Raw genomic sequence first — 21,144 nt, 5'->3', positions numbered from 1 at the left:
TTTTGGAGGATGTGTAAAAGGAGGGAGAGGAAAAGGCTGGGCGAGGGATGGAAGTACTGGGTTAGTGCAAAGTATGGTGGGGGGCATTGAAGGACGATGGGGCTATTTTGAGTGAAAGTTAATAAGGTGTAATGCAAGAGAAAAGAGGGAAGGAAGAAGTGTACAGTGAAGGGGAGGAGACTAAAAGGCAGAGAAAGAGAGGAGAAAGGGAGTCGGGGTTGAATATAGGGTGACGGAACAGAATGATGGTAGTAAAAGTGAAAGGGAGGAGACTAACGGGCATGGTGGGGGAGGAAAAAGGGCAGAGGGTAGTGTAGGCTCAAGGATGAGGGGTAAAGCAGGGTAAAGGAGGCAGTGCAAGTCTCGTATTCCGAGTGGCTTTGGAGAACTTGTAATAACTCTTTCCTCGGCCATTTATTGCCCATATTACACACTTCTCTCAGTATACAGCAGATACCAGCTCATCATTAAAAAGACGCAATTAACATGCAACCGAATATTATTATGTAAAGTGCTAAATGAAACACTGAGAATGAGACATTGCTAAGTCTTCCACGCCAACGAGAATACTGTGAGTCCTATCGTGAGGAACTGCACTATCACTAAGGTGTGGATGGGATGTTATCACTAGGATGAGGCATATTACCACAATGATGTGGCTGAAAATAGTATTACAGTGGTGTGGGTGATGTCACTAGGGTGGCTGAGGATAATACTATCGGGTGTGGCTAAGAGTATTACTGAAGGCGAAACTGCGGTATTATTTAGTGTGTAACTGGGAATAATAGTAAAGTGTGTCTGTGAATATTACTAAGGTTTGTAAGAGTACTACTGCAGGGAGTATCTGAAAATTTTACAAGGGTGTGAGGGAGAATATCATTATAATGTAAGTTGTAACTTTACTATGTGGCGTGGATGGGCATTACTAACGATGGCTGGGAGAATTACCACAGGATGAGGATGGGAATATCACTAGGTTATGACTGAGGAGATAAACTGCATTATTAAAGTCTCACTCATTCATTATTATAACAGAGTATAAGAAGAACAGTAACAAACATCTTTCGTTCACATTAAAGTCTTTTAGCACCTGCTAAACACAAACACACAACATGCGCACATATCACTTTACTATTCACTGGTAAGTAGTAAGAAATGTAGAGTTTACAGTTTGATATGCACATTAAACTCGTCTCATCACTATACACATAGTAATGCGTACTCGAATGCTCCCTATATACAATTGATCACTCTGTTAATAAACACAGACCACTGTACAAGGCATTTCTTATATATATATATATATATATATATATATATATATATATATATGATGCGGTGAGGATCTGTCCGTTCTCCCCTTTGGGGCTAAGATGCGAATGAATGTGTTTGAATGGATGAGTAAATGGAGAGTGAGTCGTCCTGTCTCGGCTACCTCCCTTTCCTTGGGGAAGCAGCCTAGGTATATATATATATATATATATATATATATATATATATATATATATATATATATATATATATATATATATATATATATGACTGTTACAGCCCGCATCAAAATTATCACTTTTGGCGACGTTATATGAAGCACAGCGGATAAGTGTTGATTTCATAGTACCGATATTTAAATGTATGAATTACACTGTGTCTGTGTATGCGTGTCTGTATGTGTGTGAAAATACAAAATCCTCCGCCAGAACTTGACTCTCTTTTCTGGATAAAAATATCTACATTGAACCAAAGCTGTTGTACACTCACACCAGTATCAATGGGTGGATATAGTTATTTTGTAAATACAAGGCATTGTTGTCACTGTTTTGAATGTACAGGTTTAGCCAAAACTTATATATTTACGTCAGTGTCAGTCTGTGCATATAATTCTTTCTTTACACCAATTATTATGATGTCGTTTTATCACTGGTACAACTGCTAGTGCGTGTTGCTGCGTGGTGGCTGGCCAGGGTGAGCGAGGTGGCACTCAATATGCCCTTCATCACCACATCGCTGCAGGCTACTGAAGGTGAGGAATCTGTTGGAGGGGACGACCTGTGCATACGGCTCATACATGTGCTCCGAGGCGGCATCACAGGGCCTACCGTAGTGGTCCGCCCCGCCCATATTATCATACTGGGAGGCCCTGGAGCACGTCCTGGGGACCACCCCCTGCTGCCTTGGCTCCCCCAGGTCAAGATCTGGCGGTGGAGAGGCTGGTGGAGGAGGCAGGATGGCAGCCCAGTTGACCTGCACCTCTGCTGACTGATCATTTGGGTGGCAGCAGGACGTGTGTGGTGGTGATGGTGCCAGTAGGGCCGTGGTGGCATATGGTTCAGTAGTGTGGTTGGGCAGCAGCATCCTAGGCTCTGCATACTCGTTAACCATTTGATCCGGCTTGAGGAGTCGTGAGGAGGATAAGCTGGAATCCTTATCACTATCAGACGGCCGCCATACCTTATGGTCACTGTACATATTGATGGAAGGGTCCTGGTACAGTGGGGGTGCATGAGGAGGGCTGGCTGGTGGTGCCTTGTGCCGTACCCTCCACAAGTACCACACTGTACCAAGCACCAGTAACAGCACCAGCGGAATCAGTAGGTAGGCCAACCACACTGACTGTGACGGGGCGTACAGCACCTCCCCTGCCGCGACCGCCCTGCCCAACCCTTGCCCCTCCACCGCTACAGGAGCGCTGAAAGTTCCCGCTCCAGCACCTGTCAGCGCCGCCACACGCAAGGTATATATGTGTCCAGGCAGTAAATCACGAGTTTCCAGGTAGAGTGTACCAACTGTCTCAGTAACATGACTACCGTTGTGACTGAGTGTGACCATGTACCCTATCACCTCCCCCTGCGCCTCCTCAGTACTAACGCCAGACCACTCGATCAGCACTGAACCCTCCTCTTGCCTCGTTACTCGCACATTACCTGGCGCAGTCAATGGCACTGGAAAGACGGGAGTGAACGCTTCAAGTTAAGATTAGGATGTAACAATATAACTCATGTCTTACCTATCTCTTCCTGTCAGTTTATCTATCTATACCTATCAGTTTTTTTTACTCTCTATTCTTATCAGTTTGTATAATATAACTCTAAGTGCTATCTACTTTTCCATCTGTCCCTATCAGTTTCATTACCTATCTTCTCCAGCCAGTTGGTTTATATACTTGTGTACATGTTTATCGATCTATCTACCTTATTGCTAACTTGTGCTTGTCTTTTACCTATCAGATTGACTGTTTCTGTACATATGTGACAGAACCAGGGACACATGATTAAGACCACTGGCATCCAACACATACACCAACTTTGCGATACTTGACCTAAGCTGTAAAACATAATACAGTACAGTAGCTATAATACCTTGTCATTATTGAAACTACAACACGGTTTCTTATACAATTAGACTTAAACAACAGTGCTAAACAACATTATCATACAATACTTAAAAACAGGCCACATGTCTTTGACATACCAAGTACTACCAAAGATCTCTTATTTGGTTGTATTCCAACTACCTCCAGAATATTTTAGTCATCCTACTAATCGCCCGTCTAAAGGAAAGGGTCAGTGAAGGCTACACCTAACTCCTCTAATTCGATAAGTCTCTCCTAAACCGAAGTCGTCGTCAAAAGGTAGCCATCATCATCATCGTGAATTATTCTTACCTGAGGACTGAGTAAGAGAAAATCCAGAAGCAAGAAGACAGGAAGTGTGCTTATGCTAACATCATTCATTCATCATCATTCATCATCCAATCCTACGTTGCCCCATAAGGAGCGTAGGAGTCCGGGGCAAGGCAAGGTGGTCCTAACATTTAAGATGAGAGTGACCAGCCTCACTCATCCCTGAGTGGCATTACATGAGGAATAATCCCCAACCATACCTTGGATATAAACCTTCACCGGCTCAATCCGATTGGAGTGCCGTAATTACCCACTAAACCACCAGGTGCCAAAATTTGGTTATATGATTACCACTTACCACCCAGCGTAGTAACTGTTTCATGGTGTACAGGAAACCACTTGGCTTGTCACTCAGTGTAGAGTCACCCACAGGCAGGAGGAGGAGGAAAGAATGAAGGAAAGACAGAAGAGGATGGACGGAAAAAAGGATGGAGGAAAGGGCAGACACCCGAGAGCAGCACTACATCGAGTGAGCTAACAAAAAAGAAATAAAATAATCGTAGTGAAAAAGTTTGTCTTTCCCGCTATCCCGGATCTGAAAGAAACCTAGGTCATGTTAGATTACACTTGGCACTGGAAGCTTCATAACTGCTGGCACTTCCTTCTTAGCAACTTAACGTGCATATTACACCCAGATATTCTCCTTTATTTAATTTACATGATTTTACTCTTGACACTATATACGGTACCTTAGTAATGCACAGGAGGATAAAAAGGTGCAGTATGTAAAATAAGTAGCTAAGAAAGAAGCGTTACGAAACCTCCGAGGCCAGCAAGAATAAGTCGTAAAATTTATCGATTTCAGGCGTGGTATGTATATAATATGCAAAATTAATTGCTAAGGAGGAGGTACTATTAGGTACTCCTATGCCATCAAGAGTATTGGCCTTAAACTTACCGCCCTCGGGCGTGGTGAGGTGGTATAAGTTGGACGGCGTGCCCTCGACGCTGTGCCAGAAGGGTACGATGAAGAAGGTGTAGGGTGTGTTGGGGTGCAGGTTGTGGAGGTGATAGGTGGATGAGGTGCCCAGGACGGTAGTCACCTTTACCCTGCCACCCTCCGCCATCCAGTACACCAGCACCCCCTCAACCAAGTCCTCCATTGGCTCCAGGAAGCTCCAGTTTAGCTTAACACTGTCTGCTGCTGTGGCTGTGGCCTTGTTTAGAGTTACCAGGGGACGCGCCAAGCGACGCCGATCCCCACGCACCTGAAGTAGTGCATATTATTACTAAGCCTGACAAAATACGAAAAACAGACAACAGTCCGTATTAACAATAATTGTTGTCAACTGTTAGGGAGATATGTTTACCGTAGGAAATGGTTAAGGACCTTTTTAAGTACAGTGTGGTCCATATAATACGCAACCCAATTCTCATGTGCTGCTGTGATGTCTCAGCCAGCGCCACCATTATCTACAGTGCATCATTTTCTTAGTTCCATACCTTTTTCATGCTTTGCAATATTTGTTTTTTTATGTTTACTGACTCCTAAGCTTATTAGTTAGTCATGAATTTTCCTTTGTCACAAAAGCACACAGCAGTTTCGACCAAACACAAGATTGGAGAGCGTAATTTGCAAACCACCCTGCATTTTTAAAGGATCCTAACCAATTTTTACAATAAACAAATCTCCATAGTATTCCTTTAAACATAATTACACATTATTTTTCCCTAATATTGTCACAGTATTATTCTTTTTAAATTTTGAAGTATTTGGAGGCATTATGAGTGAGTAAAATAGTAGAATTCAAACAACCATACTTATAACTTAAACCTAGGAGAGTTTATAACAGGGTACCTGGTCTGCAGTAAGGGTGGGGTGTGGAGGGGCCCTGGTGGTGACAGGGTCAGACCAAGGGCTGGGGAACGACGTCCCCTGACTGTTGACAGCACGCACCAGGAAAGTGTAGGTGTGGCCTGGTGACAGGTGGCTGATAACACATGATTCTTGCGTGATGACTGCATTAGCCACCCGCCACTCGGACCATCCCTGTCGCCAGTACTCCACAGCATACCACTGGTGACCAGCTTTGCTGCCCTGGGAGTTGGGCATCCAGCTTAGCTGCACTGAGGTTTGGTTCCAGTCCAGTACACGGGGCTTGCTGGGTGGTGGTGGCAGTAGTGGTGACTCCTCTGGTTCTGTGTTCTCCACCACATTAAGCACAGCCTTCTGCTGTATGCTGCCTGTTGTTGCCGTTACATGACAGCTGTATATGCCAGCATCGTCAAGCTGCACGTCTTTGATGATGAGGGCACCATTCTCTGGCAGTAAGAACCGAGGCTGGTAAGGGTGCTGACTCAGCAAACGGGATGGCAGATGTGCGGCTGGCTGGTTCCACCAGGTGACATGTGCTGTTGCTGCCTCACTCACCACCTCACATGAGAACCTGGCCACTCCTCCAGGGGCCACTGTTAGGTCCTTGGGTCCCACACCAATTACTGGAGGAGGCAGCGCTGTTACCACTACTACTTCTGCTCGCCCACTCACCCCTCCACCACTGTTAATGCCCCAGCAATAGTAAGCACCGGTGTCCTGTGTGCCTAGCTGGTGCAACAGGAGAGTACTGCCATCATCTGACACTGAGGCGTGGTTGCTGCTGTGACCAGGGGACAGAACAGCTGTCCTGTCCACAGAAGGAAGGCGCCAGAGCACGAGGGGTTCAGGCTCGCCTTCCACACGACATTGCAGTCGTGCCTCATTGCCTTGGATCACCTGCAGGTCCTGAGGCCGCTGGGTCAGCATTGGAGCATCTAGCACAATGAGTGTAGCCCTGGCAGTGGCTGTACCTGCCTCACTCTCGGCCTCACACATATAAACACCTGAGTCTGCCACTGTCACTTCCTGCAGAATTAATCGTTGGTCCTCAACAGTGGCTCTTCCCAGTGGCATCCCTCCATCCACTCGCCTCCAGGTGACTGTCGGGGTGGGAGAGCCTCTCGCCCGGCAACCAAACTCCACACCAGCACCTGACGCTACTGACATGTTGGATGGCTCCTCCTCAAACCAAGGCGGTGCTGGGAGAATTAAAACCTTATTGATAAAACATCTGTATATCAAAATTATTATACTCTCATCTCGACTTAATGATAATGCAACTTAAAATTAGGCTATATGGTAAATCAGTAACTAAGCATGTAGGGAGGCCCTTTTCTTGCAAAGTGAAGGGCTTTCTATTACGGTATCTGTTTATATTAGATGGACTACAAAGGGACTTCTCCAGCCTGCAGTACACCAGGTTCACGTACAGATGAGCCTGGAGCCACAACAACAACCGGATGATCCATTTCTGAATTTAACAGAGATATTCTAACTTTGTTGACATGAAATGTATATTTATCTCATGATACTGAAGAGAGAAGCCTTCATGTGGCACTGATATAACTGAGCAGCTCTGCTGTCTGGTTATACGAACATTCCTGAATTCCGTCACTCTCCCTCAAAAGGAGGGTGGTGGACTGCAAGAGGTCAACGAGCCTACAAGCATCTGGGTTCACCTTCAAATGAGCCCGGATTGCTGCTGCTGCTACTACTACTACTACTACTACTACTACTACTATTACTACTACTACTACTACTATTACTACTACTACTAACCATATAAGGCAAAGGATATTTTTTTTATAAAATACCAAAAGATTGTTTGAGAGAGAGAGAGAGAGAGAGAGAGAGAGAGAGAGAGAGAGAGAGAGAGAGACGATGATGATGATGAAAGTCTGCTGTCCCGGGGTACTATTATTCAGGGTCAGTAATAAACACGACCATCAACCCATGATGTTATTTTTATACCATAATTTGTTCTTGCAACCACAAGACGATTTTACAAAACTTAAGAAATACCTCTTGTATCGATGGGGTTAATGAAGGCTATTCCTAACCCCACCAGTTCGAAAATCCTCCTCAAGGCTGAATAAAATAGCCTGGAGACCACAAGAACAGAACAAAACAGACTGTCTTCGTAGTGACGGTGTTAACTTACTCATGACGGTGAGGTGAGATGGTGGTGCCTGACGGGCGCCAGCAGCGTTGCGGGCACGACATATGTACTGAGCCGAGTCCTGCTGGACGGCCCGGATGATTATCAGGTCACCATCCTGGTTGACACTGATGCGGCTAGAGTTGGTGACCTGGCGTCCGTCCCTGAGCCAGGTCACCTCAGGTGGTGGAGTGCCCTTGGGAGGCCGGCAGGGCAAGGTGATGGATTCCCCTACCAGCACTTTTATAGAGGAGTCAGCCTGCTGCTGGAAGTCATGGGCCAGTGTGGCCACAATGAGTGTGGCATTTTTTGAACGTGTGGCGCCATAGCTGTTTGAGGCCACACACCAATATGTTCCCGCATCACTGTCCCTCCTGGTGGCCGTGACCCGCAGGAAGAACAGTGACCCTGAGGGCAGAAGCACCCGGTGTGAACGCTGATCCTGTGATGACGTGACCACTTCCTCCCCGTCCCGTAACCATCGGATTCTGGAACTGCCCGAGGCGGCGCAGTTCAGAGTGGCGGGGTCATTGCGCCGCGCCACCACGTTGCTTGGGTGTTCCTTGATCACTGGAGGTGCACCTGTACAAGAGACGTGATCATCACCATCATCAGTCTCATCATTTCAATTTCATCATCATCAGCAGCAGCAGCACGAATTCTTTATCCTATCTAAGGACACCATTAGGTTAGGCCTAGAAATCAGTAAAGAGATAGCACGGTAAAGGAAGAACTGTTAACGTTATGCTCACTGAAAACAAGAGTTACCCGTACTTAATGAAATGTAATATGTCATTTGTTCACATATGACATTTTTTTGTGTGTGTGCAAACTAAAAGTATCCCTACTCAATGACCTTAAAGTAACCTAAGTAAGAAATAATGTTCAATTTGAAAACTAAAGATAAACTGGAATTAATGGAAAACAATCTTATTTTCATCTCTTCTGTCTCATAAGGAGCATAGGGGCCCGGAACTAGGCTACTTAATCCAGACATTGAAGTTAAGGTTACTAGTCGCCCTCTATGGGTGGCATCATATGATTAGCCAAATAAAACTCAATCTACCCTTAGATGTACAACCTGGACTCACCTTCAGTTCGATTCCTTTAACTCAACTACCAGACGTCAATAGTATTTGGCTATATATGGTAGTTACCATCCAGCGTAGTAACTAGTTTCGTTTGCTACAATGAACCACTTGGTCTGTTACTCAGTCCAGAATCTAAACTAAGGCAGCATTACATAGCAGCCGATTGGTGGGTGCTTCCTCCTACCAGCATACCAATAAAAATGTACGCACATTTTTGTTTTATCGTGGTTGCTGCCTCCTGTCCGGTTTTTTGTATTCATCTATTGTTATAGGGTTGTATTCTAAGTGGCATGAGTCATTTGCACCATTTCTTGGTCAGTTTAGTTTACATATTATACATCACCAGTCATTTATATGCCGTCTTTATCGTTCCCATGATCTACGTATTTTGTATGAACAAAGGATGCTGAGGTGCAGTGTGCAAAATAAATAACAAAAATGAGGTATTTCAACCCGACTCGGACCCTCAAGGTACTGTACCTGATGAAGAACTAAGTTGGGCCGAAAATATTGTATCCTTACAATTAATAATTATGTGGATATCATTCTTACACTTAATTATTTCAGGACACTGAAAATATCGTACGTTTGTTTTTACCAAACAGAAATTGGTTTCACTCCTACTTAAAAAACCAAGACGTTGTTCTATGAAATTCCATGAATCATAGTTAAGAGGTAAGACGGAGCCTGTCTGGCTAATACTTAAATTATTGACCCACCAATCTGACAACACTTAGCCTTCAAATTAATTGAAAAGGGGCAGGTATCCTCGTCAGATTAGAACAAACGCAATGCAGACAAAAGAAAGAAGGGCAATGTGCTCTCTCTCTCTGTCTCCACATGAGTCTACTCTCTTGTAGGGTAAATAACTTTTTTACCTGGAACTGCACCTAAGATGACACAATACATTGCGGGAATAACACGTCATTTCGGGTTGCATTCTTGGTGGCATAGGAGGCTTCGTAGCACGTCTTCTTTAGGGATTTAATTAGCACATTATACCTTAACATTCTCTTGTATGTTAATTTCAATCCCTTTATTATTGACATTGTCCGCATCAGTAATACAGGTATATATGAAGTTTCTGGTGTTATATGCCGAATAAACCGCTTAGGGAAAGCTGTTACGAAATCCCGAACCCCACTTATAATATATCCCTAATTACCACGATAATTTCACCTGCAGAAAACATACGAGGAACACGTGTAAGTAGTGATACTCTGTACCCAGTCAACGCCATTGCTGCACTGCTATTGTCTGACTGCTCGGCGGCGAAGAATGTGTATGGTACCGCTCTGTGAGGGACAAAACTTCCCACACTCTTCCGATTGTGACGTTTTAACCACTGGACCACCAGGCACCCTTCCCTCATCTCTAAAATACCTTACGTCAGCATTCTACCACTCCATTCTTAACCTGCCCTAAAGTCATTCCCGTCATCACACAGACATATCCTCGTCATCCACATTTCATCCTGTTTCGTCGTCTTTAAAAACTCGTCCGTTACTGTACTTCTCACCCACTCACTCCATGTAGTCACCCACCCCTGCAATCTCTCACCATCCCATATTTATCTCCTTTGATCCCTAACTCAGTCTTTCGATATTCTCTTCAATTAAACTTGCTCTATATTTGCCCTCCTGCCATCTTGAATGCTGAGATGTAGCAAGAGTTTACCTCTAGATTAAAGTGTCAGTCATGAAGAGGTATTATGAAAAAGATGTAGAGCTGTAACACTGCATTATGCTGTAATTCGTACTGGCAGAAGAAGGATGAAAATCGCCACCAAGGTAAGATGAACACTATGTCCACCACTGCTAACCTCTCTCCGGCTGTCATCCTAGAAATGCTTCATCAGTCCTCTTTCTCTTTAAAGTAACTTCCGTTAACCTTCAGTTACTCGATCAACATCCCTAATAACCTTTTTATCTTTTCTCTTCCAAACGATTTTTCTACTTGGCGCCATTCCTGTATTTCGTCATTAGTTCGCTCAAGATTTGATTAAATTATTCCGTATGCCAAAATCCCCAGACACCATTTTCCGTTTTTGTTTGTTTGTTTGTTTTGTTTCATTCTTTTAAAGGAATTTGCGGGATCAAACGTCAAACCATGTACCGTAATGTGCAATTTTTAAGAGCCTTTTTATCCGTTCATTATTCATCATGGCAATGTGCAAAAGAAGTATGAAAATGATTTTTAACTGTATGGAGACCATCTTGCATTCCCTTGGGAAAGTTGGCAATGTAGTATTAATCTTTTTTCACCATCTAAATCCCTTATTGTACCTTTCACATAGTTCATCCGCAATCCACGTTCTTAATACCTTTTCTAAAAACCTTTCAACCTAAAATCTCTCACATTACCCTTTATTCAGTCCATCGACATTCCTAAAATCTCTTTCACACCAAATCTCTAGCCTTACCGCTCATTCGGTCTCACCACAATTTTTTTTTTTTTTTTAAGAACAGAGCAGAGGAAGAAAAAAAAATGAATTAAAAAAAATAATCCATGCACCAGATTACTGGTGTCCTCTGTTCATAAAACATTTGCAACAGTTAGACTGGAACAGCTGTGGGTTGAAGTTTGGATGGAAACAACTCTGGGGAAGCGAGTTCCAGAGAGATGCAGTTCTGGGAATGAAAGAATTCTGATAGGCCGAAGTTCTGCAATATGGCTGAGTGACATTCCAGTTATGAGCGCTACCAGATGCCCGTGTAGCACGAGGGAAGGTACGGAGAGGTGGCACCATGGACGCAACTTCGTCTGAGCATTTGCCATAAAAATATCTGCAAAAAAATGCAAGAGAGGCAACATTCCTTCTTACTTGTAGGGGAGGTAGTTTTTTTGTAATGGCAGGGTTGTTAATAATTCTAACAGCTTTGTTCTGAATTTTGTCTAGTTGTTTTAATGCAATCTCTCCACATCCATTCCACAAGGGTGAACAATATTCATGCTGAGAGCGCACATGACTTATTAATTATAGCTAACTGCTCGTAAGTGAAGAAGTTACTGACTCTGTACAATAATCCAAGTTTCTTTGAGGCGGTTTTATCAAATGATCTAACATGAGAAGTGAGATGCCGAGAATTTCAATACTTTTGGAGATGGGAATATTAGCAGCAGTGAAGGTAATATACGAATCAGGCAGTATCTGTCTTTTAGTAAATTGTACAGTATATGTTTAGTTTTACTAGCATTAAATGAGACAAGGTTTTTCTGTCCCCATTCACTGATCGTAGATAGGTCTTGATTTATGGAGATGGCTGTACTGAGTTGAGGGATAGAGATATTAGACTTTGTAAATGGGTGTCTGTGTGAATGAACTGTGTAGTGTTGAGTCATCTGCATATGAGTGGATGGGATTGTGGGTGACAGATAAGAGATCATTAATATGAACCAGGAACAGGGTTGGTGCCAGAACTGATCCCTGCAGCATGCCGGTGTTAATTGAGTGGATATGGAATATACATCATCTACTTTTACTCTTATTTTCCTGTCACGGAGATGTGAGGAAATCAAAGGAACAAAAGGCTTTAGTCCATAGCAAGGGAGTTTGGACAGCAGGGAACGGTGCCATACTCTGTCGAAAGCTTTAGAAATATCAAGGGCTACTGCATGAGTTTCTTCATGTAGGTTAATTGATTGATGGATGGTATGAGTCAGGAGACTGAGTATGTCAATGGTGGATCTTTCGTGGGGAAAACCATATTGTCTATCACTAATTACGTTGTTGGAGTCAAGATGTTTAACAATGTGCTTATTAATTAAAGTTTCAAATACCTTACCAAGAGAAGATGTGACAGCTATTGGTCTATAATCAGAGGGGTCAGTGGAACTTCCTTTCTTCGGAATTGGGTGGATATTGGCTTCTTTCCATGAATTTGGGAATAAAGCAGTATGTATGCGTAGTCTGAATAATTTAGCTAGGACAGAGGCAAGTTCAGGGGAATACTTTTTCAAAGCAATTGGCGGAATTCCATCTGGACCTGGAGCTTTGTTGGTAGGTAAATTGTCTAGGATGGATTTTACATATCTAGTCTGTATTCGGGAGAGTCAAGTTCTAGTACTGAACGTTCTGGCTGGCATCGTCTATGGAAGAATTTCTGGCAAATGTACTGGCAAAAGTATCTGCTATCCCAAGCGGGTCATTTGTATTGTTGCCATCTGAAGATTTTAGTGGGGGAATGGATGATGACTTGTTAAAGTTATTATTGAAATAATTAAGAGCTGACCTGAATATTCTATTGTCATTTACGATACTGTTATCCGTTGCCCAACCACAGCATCTTGTCAAACTACCCAACAGGTCTCATGTTACTCTACAGCCATCGACTTCACATTCCTCCCCGTCTCCCTCTACACACACACACACACACACAAAATCTCTCTCTCTCTCTCTCTCTCTCTCTCACACACACACACACACACACACACACACACACACACACACACACACACACACACACACACATCCAGCTTACCTCTCCCCTTTCCCACCCCCACCTCAGTCTCAGCCTCCTTCTCCCCTTTTTCCCTCTACTCTGTCTCGGCCAGACTCTTGGACAAAGTCTGTATCTCTTTCGACATCGCTCACCTATACTCATTTTTTTTTTCCCCGAAGCAAAGATGCGCTTGATAGGTTGGTGATGATTGGCTGAATGCAATATTACTTCATAATCTCTTTACTCGTTAGCATTATTAATTGACAACATATATCTAAGGAGGGAATCTGGGTTAGTAAATGTCATTCGGACATGTTGCACTCAACCAATCATCGCCAACCTGTCAAGTGCATCTTCGCCTCAGTAAAAAAAAGCGGAGTCGTTAGGGACCTGGATGTCATTTTGACTCTTGCACATCGTATTCTAGAGGAGGATTAGAATTTAGCAACACTTTATTATCAGCCCAAATGACTCACAAGCATTATTCCTACAGTCTTTTTCTTCTTCCCTCTTTTCCCTCAACTCTTGACTGTAAACACTGAGTCATTTCGCATGTAAAACACACACACACATACACACACATTAAAATTTGTGAAGATTATTTGCCTTGTGAGATGGAACAAGGAATTTGGAAAATGTAAATGATGTATGAATGACTTGTGAGCCATTTCACTGCGCTTTTTTTTATTTATTTATTTTTATATGGTTCTCTTAGTTGTCTTTGGGTGTCACCTCATCCCAGCTTTTAGGTGGGAACTAGGGTTGGTATCATGTAATTAATACTACATATAACGATATACCAGACATTTATCTAAACAGTAAGCACTAGGGAAGGATGCCTCCATGTTTCATCACCATAACATAAACTGGCGGCACCACTGCCTAGGTTTACCAATGTCCGTCAACGCCCTCTCTGTCCCCTCAGAGGGAAGATGGTAGACGGCAAGATGAGAATAACGTCAGTGTGCAGTCCACTGGGTTCACCTTCAGATAATCCTGGGCCAAGAACAACAGCCACAACAACAACAACAACAATAACCAAAAGAACTATTAACTAGTACTCTGCATCTCCCTATACCAACTGCATGTTTTAAATTACTGATGAAATTAACACAGGTAAACGCAAATTATACAACAGCATATTTGTCCTCGACACTGAGAAAAATAACGACTGAGTTATAACCTTTGAAGACCAAAACATTTGCTTTTGCGATGCATGTGTTAGCAGCAAGGGCATGTAAGATTCCTCATCAGAGTCAAAGGGTTATATTCAGTAATATCATCAAATGTATGGAAAAATTTACAACACAAAGGACATTTTGGATAGTCGCACCCACCCCAACCATATCCTATGCGTACGCCCCAACGCACATCAGATGGTGTCCTTTCACTCCTTTGTCTCTGGACTCATCCCTCAGAATCACAACAGACACACCTCAGGTACACACCACATGTATGATCATAAAATTATATGACTGCAACTTGCCAGCCTTCATTCTTCAAAAACATGACTACAGTGACTCAGTGACACAGTTTGGGAAACACACTGGACTTGGCAACCGCTGGGAGTATGATAAAAAATAAATAAATACATACATACATAAATACGGTAAATAGTAAATGAATATAACGACACCACTAGACGTCCCTCCCCCAAGGGGAGAATCACACCAGCTGCGAGCCGATACATATCTAGAGCGGCTCGGAAAGACCCTGTCCTTGACCCACTTCCACCAATTTCGAACTCGTAGGAAATTTTCATCCCTCCTACACACCTATAAAATTTTGTGATGATAACTTTAGCGGTGGCGAAGTTATCGTGGTATCAGACACACACACCTTGATCTACTCTCACCAATTTCGAACTCGTGATCGATTTTTCCTCTACTACACACCAGTAAAATTTTGTTATTATATCTTGAGCGGTTGCAACGTTATCGTGCTGACACAAACACAGACACACGGAGAGACGAGCAGACAACCTGAAAACAATACCAGCTTCGCTATCGCCGCATCGCGGCTGGCAATGAGACAATAGTAATGATGCCAAACCACAATTTTTGGAATACTGGAATGAGAAATTTCGCTGCAGTCAAGAAGAATTTTCACTACAGGAGCAAGAAGATCGTTGCTTTATATGTGAACGTAAACAAATCTAAGTCGTTGCGTCCTTTGTTAGCTAAGTTACAATTTCCTATTGCTCATATATGAACGGACGGATAAGTGCTTTGTTGTGTTCCCATCTGGAAAGCGTATAATCTCTAAATCCTAAGCCTCTCTCTCTCTCTTTCTCTCTCTCTCTCTCTCTCTCTCTCTCTCTCTCTGTTAGATACTGCTATAACTTTAAAATAGTTGCTTGAATGTACGAGTACATATTATGCCAATCATGAACTTTCAGAAAGCGGGCGAGGTACAGTCAGCTTCGGTTCCCCTATCTGTTATAATTTCCCTAGAACGTTTGTCATAGTTTATTTTTCTTAATATTTGCTTATTTATTCAGCTATTTAATATTGATTCTCGAGGGGAACGCCGCCTTGTGGCGGCGCCGATATAAGCCGGACTACCTTACTCCGCTGCTTAGTGAGGCAGATGTCCTTCACCTCCCTCCCTATCCCTCGAAAAAATATGATGGACCAGCTACAAACGTGTTTTGAGTATGGTGTGAAATGCAGTAATGAGAATAGAACTCCCCATTACAAATTCTCCTTTTTTATCTCTTGTTTATGCACTTATCCATCCCAACATCTTAATGTTTAAGGCTACTTACTAATTATATATATATACTGTAGAAGTACAGTTTGTTCGTTAAATTTTGACACATCATAGCAGGGCACTGGTATTAAACTGGCTCATGAAATTCTCAACACGTTTTCTTGTGTAGTTTATTTTATGTACTGTATTCTCTTGTAAGCTATTTGCATATATATATTTTTTTTTTAACCTGCAAATAAATAGCATCGACAAAAGACATTAAACATTAATAGTGATGTCCAGAATTAATCGCTAAAGAGGAGATGTTCCGAAATCTCCAAAGTCACGGTAAGACCCTAAGACCGCTAATTAACCTGAGTAAACTTTACAAGGTGTATTAACGTTGTCTATTAAATCGGTGCAGATTCCTCTGATGACACAAGTGCTGAAAAATATATAAACCATCCGGTTTATAAGTAGCTAATTATATGAATATAATGAACATCTAGTAGAAAGACATTATTATTTTAATTATTTTCTTTAATACTACGGCATATAAAATTAGCGGAACAGTTTGACTGTATTATAGACTGTTACATAATTCCAAACACGAATAATCCCTTCGTCGATCAATGTATAATTTTAATCATTTCACTACGACAACACTTTTTTCGTGGTTTATTTTGCTCAGGTCACCATCAGACGATATCTTTGCCCAAACTAACCTGATAAAGATCCCTACCCCCTTTCAGTTAGATTGATGGCCAGGTGTACCCAGATTGAAAGGTTTATTTGATTACTGATCAACAAGACTCAGTCTTACCTCATAACTAAGGTTCATCAAATTTCATTCAACCACGACAGTATTCACGGTGTGGGAGTGGCCCGGTTCCGTCAGGTGAAAACAAAGACATTAAAGTGAAGGGGTTAATGAAGGTTATAATATTAACTCCAAAAATTCGATGTCTCGCCTAAACTGAGTAAAATCGTCTGGAACGGCAATAGTAAACTAAAAGACATGTCATGGTAGTGAAGATGTTAATGTCATAATTTCCTACGTTGATAAAAACAAAATCGACCAGTAGTTCATTTTAACGCCACTTAGGAAATAACGTCCGTCAAAACATTATGTGCTTAACATCAATGCTGATACAAGAGAGGGTGGCCTTCACGTGGTGGCACCGATATAACCAGGTGGAGGAGCTGCTTGGTTATAAAAAAAACTTCCATCAACTTCCTATCACCAGAATGGAGGATGGTGGACTGCAGGAGAAGTGAAGCTATGTCTGCCGTCCACCGGATTCATGTTTCATAGGAGCCTAGGACCACAACAGCAACAAATTCAACAACAACAACAACAATAACAAAATTGATTCCATTATCTGATGAGTCGATCAGTAATAAATTGTTCACTAAAATATAATCAAGAATTGGTTCTGGTATATAGACGATCCATTCACAGACCATCGGTTACTGTTAAAGGTAATTGTCTTTTCAGAAGATGAATTTTGATTAAAAATAATTAAAACAATGTTTACCAACTTTTTCAGTCATGTATATTATCTTTTACCCTGAAGATAATTTCCATCGACCAGAAAACCCCACTCTTATACACGGCACAAACTTGCGTTCTTTTTGCGTAATTGTTAATATGTGAAAGCCAGAAATTGTCATACAGTATTATGCTGAATAAATGGCGGAACAAATGAGGAAGGAGGAATTTAAAGTGCAGGCAATGGCGTCTTCTCTTTCATTCTTGTTACCAGTGGACGATTATACTGTGACTGGGAGTGACTTTTCGAAATAGAGGTGTTAAATTAAACTCTTCAGCAATACCTTAAGTGCTAAAAGCCTTTCCTCAGATGAATAAAATCGTCTGAAGTAACAAACTTAACTGAGAAAAGACGTCACGGGGATTCAAAGGGTTGTAAATTTTTTGTCTATGAGCCTGGATGAACTAGTGGATGAAATCACCTGTAAAAATACAGGTAAACAGATTTCGTAATTAATCGGAATAACGCTGTCCATATAATTAGGACAGGATGGGCTAGGTTACGTATCAACCAATGTTATAGCAAACCTAACCTAACCAATCCTAGCCTAACCAATACTAACACACAGATTTGTTTTGGATAATTACCAAATAAAATGTATTTAGTTAACACCAACCTGGCTGAGCAGCGACGAGACTGAGACACACGAACAATAAAAATAAATCCATGGTTCTTCGACGGACTCCCCCACGCACTTTCACTCACGCACTCACTGCCGCCGGAATCACAGTAATAGTCTGACCTTTCATCTTCTCTTCGCATCGTGCAACACAGCTCACTGGGGACCTATTTTCACAGTCCCTATAGCAGTAGTGTAAGTATAAAAGTGAGTCGGGTTATGTGGCTATTTTCCTTTTCAATATCTCACATAAAATTGGAACATTTTACAACGCAGGTCACTACAGATCACAATATTTGTAATGCCCCTAACACTAATCATGACGACTGGCAGCATGACTACGTTCCAGAGCAACAGCGAGTTCCAGCGAGCGTCTGCGGCGAACGTCTAGAGCGAGATAATCCGGCACCCTTCCTCTGCCGGGTCTGCTCTCACACTGATCTGCTATGAGATGAGCGAGTGAACGGGGAGACCCACGCAGGCAGATGGGGTGGCCGAGAGGGGGACAGAGGCAGGAGGCAGTTCAGAGAGAAAAGAAAACAGAGAGGAGTGAGAAGAGAACAGTGGGGAATTAGAAAGGGGAAAGGAGGAATAAGAAAGGAGAATGGGAGGAGGAAGGAGACAGGAAAGGGAAAAGATATGAGAAGAGAGAGGAGAGGGCAAGTCAGGAAAGTAAGTGGGATCGGAATGACTGAAGGGGAGGTGTAAATCATCATGGAAAGAACAGGGAGAGAGACAGAATAAAAGTAAAGATTTGGGGAAAGACAGGAGAAGACTTGGAGAAGCGGATGAAATAGTGGAAGGGTGGGGAAAGGGAAGTGAAGGAGAGGTAGGGAGAACGAAAAGAGAACAGAGAAGGGGGAGCAAGGGAAGTGGGAGTTCTGGGCAGGGACATGGAGAGGGAGCGGGAGAGGAGAACGAGGAAATGGGGACTGTTAGGAGAAGGGGGAGGTAGGAGAGCAGGGGTGCACGTGAAGGGAAGGAGAAAATTAGGGGTGGAGCAGAGGTAAGAGAGAACGATAAGTGAGGGGAGCGGCGGCGAGCAGGGAAGGACTAGGAAAGCGAGATGGAAATATAAGTAAGAAACAGAAATGGAAAAGGGTGAGTTTGGCGGGAACTGTAAAAAAGGAATAAGAGAAATGGAAAAACAAATGTGCCAGAGATTTAAAAAAAAAAAAAAAAGTCAGGATATCATGGAAAGGGAAAGAGATGAGGGCGAGAAGGGGGCAAGAGAAGTACCAGGTGGCGACAGGGAGGGGGAGGGGCTAGAGTGGGGGAGAAGGTGGGCGAGGACTACAGAAGGCGTGGCTTGTGATGGAACGTGGGTGGCAGCCAGTGTGGACATGGGGTAGGGATGTGTTTATATGTGTGTGTGTGTGTGTGTGTGTGTGTGTGTGTGTGTGTGTGTGTGTGTGTGTGTGTAGACAGGGGTTCATAAGTTTACCGAATTTATCACGATGTGTTAGTCACTTTAGCTGTGGTATAGGGTTATTTGATGTATTGATTTGTTAACCCCAACACAACCAGTTATACCTGTTACTGTACATAGATATTGTATTCAGACTAATACCAGGCTCTTTGCTTTCAGTCAGTGGGTTAAAGCTTACAATTTTCAGCAAAATTTTTCGTTGCTCTGGGTATAGTATATTACTGTATTCATAGTATACCGCTTCCCCCCGCCTCTCTCTCTCTCTCTCTCTCTCTCTCTCTCTCTCTCTCTCTCTCTCTCTCTCTCAACAAAGCAAACGACATCTTTATTAGCCGCACCCACCCCAGCCGTATCCATTCCACCAACACATCCCCAAAGGCGTCCTTTATTTTTAGGCACATGAGTCAGACACACCCCAGAGGCATACCTCCAGTGCACACCACATGCTCCTCAGACACATTCTAAACACGTCCCTGTGGGTGCGGGAAAGATCGATGGAACTGAAAGTGGGAAGCTAAAAATCTACGGTTGCAACTCGTCACATCTCATGGTTCGGCGATTTATAGTCGCGGCGCACGACTCTGAGGTTGTCATTATTGTACCCTGGCAACCTACCATTCAAAAGTGCGTCCGATTTCGTTTCATATACACGAATTATATTATTATGCACGAACATAATATACACGAACATTATTATATACGAACATATTATACATGAATCACGTGCATCTCATGTTATACACGAAATGGGACGCACTTTTGAATGGTAGGATGCCAGGGCACGATAATAACAAACTCAGAGTCGTGCGCCGCGATTATAGTGATACATAGGGACACAAGCTGGACCTTATCGTTACTGTGGGTTCGGTAGGAGATAATAATGGGGATCAGTGCAATGAAAAATTAAAAATAACTTTCCTAACCTAATATGAGGTGGAAATAATCCAGTCTGGGAAAAGAAATTCTCTCTCTCTCTCTCTCTCTCTCTCTCACACACACACACACACACACACACACACACACACACACACACACACACACACACACACGCACGCGCGCGCGAAGGGAAGTTATCATCTAATTCGTCCCCTGTTAATGGGCTTTACTTACATTCCTTTATTATTTGACTAACATTCTTGGGTTCATGCCACGTGCAGTGCCATCCACGCATGTGTTTCATTTCATAAACCTTTTCAGTAAGAAGGGCATGGATAAAAAACGCCCTGGTTTGAACGGGATAAGTCGTTAAAAATAAAATAAAATAAAATCATCTCCTTTCCCATCATCTACATCAGCGATCCCCCAACAATGGAAGGGTCCACCACGCCCATGCCCATATCCATCAAGGCACCCACGTACCCTCTCACGTCCACCTACATCTACGTACACTGACACCCACGCTCAGACCCAAATCGTAGCGCCCACGTACAGTCGGGGACAAGAATTTGCCTCAGATTTCACCTATTGTGCTTGCCACTTTTCCCACGCGGCTAGTGCTCATAAACTGAAAGATATTTGGTATGTTTCTCAGTCCATAGGTGATTTTCTTTTATATGATGCGCCAGGGAGGAAAGTGTCGAACATGTCCTAAGTGTGAAGTTGACGCAGCGTAATAATACGGAAACTTCGTCGATTGTACCCTTTCATGTTTGCCTACTCCCAC

The 21,144-nt window shown here is 42.9% G+C and overlaps 1 protein-coding gene across 1 annotated transcript; it reads right to left on the bottom strand.

Annotated features, from left to right (window-relative positions):
• Positions 1 to 1,932: 1,932 nt before the first annotated feature.
• LOC145414958 (roundabout homolog 1-like) lies at positions 1,933 to 18,195 on the bottom strand. The gene is made up of 6 exons (XM_080284371.1): positions 18,139 to 18,195; positions 14,174 to 14,243; positions 7,660 to 8,238; positions 5,481 to 6,697; positions 4,581 to 4,890; positions 1,933 to 2,942 (listed from the first exon to the last, which is right to left on the bottom strand). Exons 1-6 carry the CDS (start codon positions 18,193 to 18,195, stop codon positions 1,933 to 1,935), a joined length of 3,243 nt encoding a protein of 1,080 aa, XP_080140497.1.
• Between the last annotated feature and the right edge of the window lie 2,949 nt (positions 18,196 to 21,144).

This window comes from Coenobita brevimanus, chromosome 13 (assembly GCF_032717465.1).
Source record: "Coenobita brevimanus isolate Jiangsu-jjx chromosome 13, ASM3271746v2, whole genome shotgun sequence".
Taxonomy (NCBI): Eukaryota; Metazoa; Arthropoda; class Malacostraca; order Decapoda; family Coenobitidae; genus Coenobita; species Coenobita brevimanus.
Note: the sequence above shows the minus strand (reverse complement) of the source record. Positions and strands in the feature narration are given on the sequence as shown.

What these genes read in the sequence shown, in the direction of transcription:
- LOC145414958 (XM_080284371.1), bottom strand. Translation starts at nt 18,195, where the DNA reads ATGCGAAGAGAAGATGAAAGGTCAGACTATTACTGTGATTCCGGCGGC. An exon ending in TGGCCCAGGATTATCTGAAG is followed by an intron (nt 8,239 to 14,173) that starts GTGAACCCAGTG and finishes TCTCTTGTACAG; the next exon opens with GTGCACCTCCAGTGATCAAG. An exon ending in CCTCACCACGCCCGAGGGCG is followed by an intron (nt 2,943 to 4,580) that starts GTAAGTTTAAGG and finishes CCGTCTTTCCAG; the next exon opens with TGCCATTGACTGCGCCAGGT.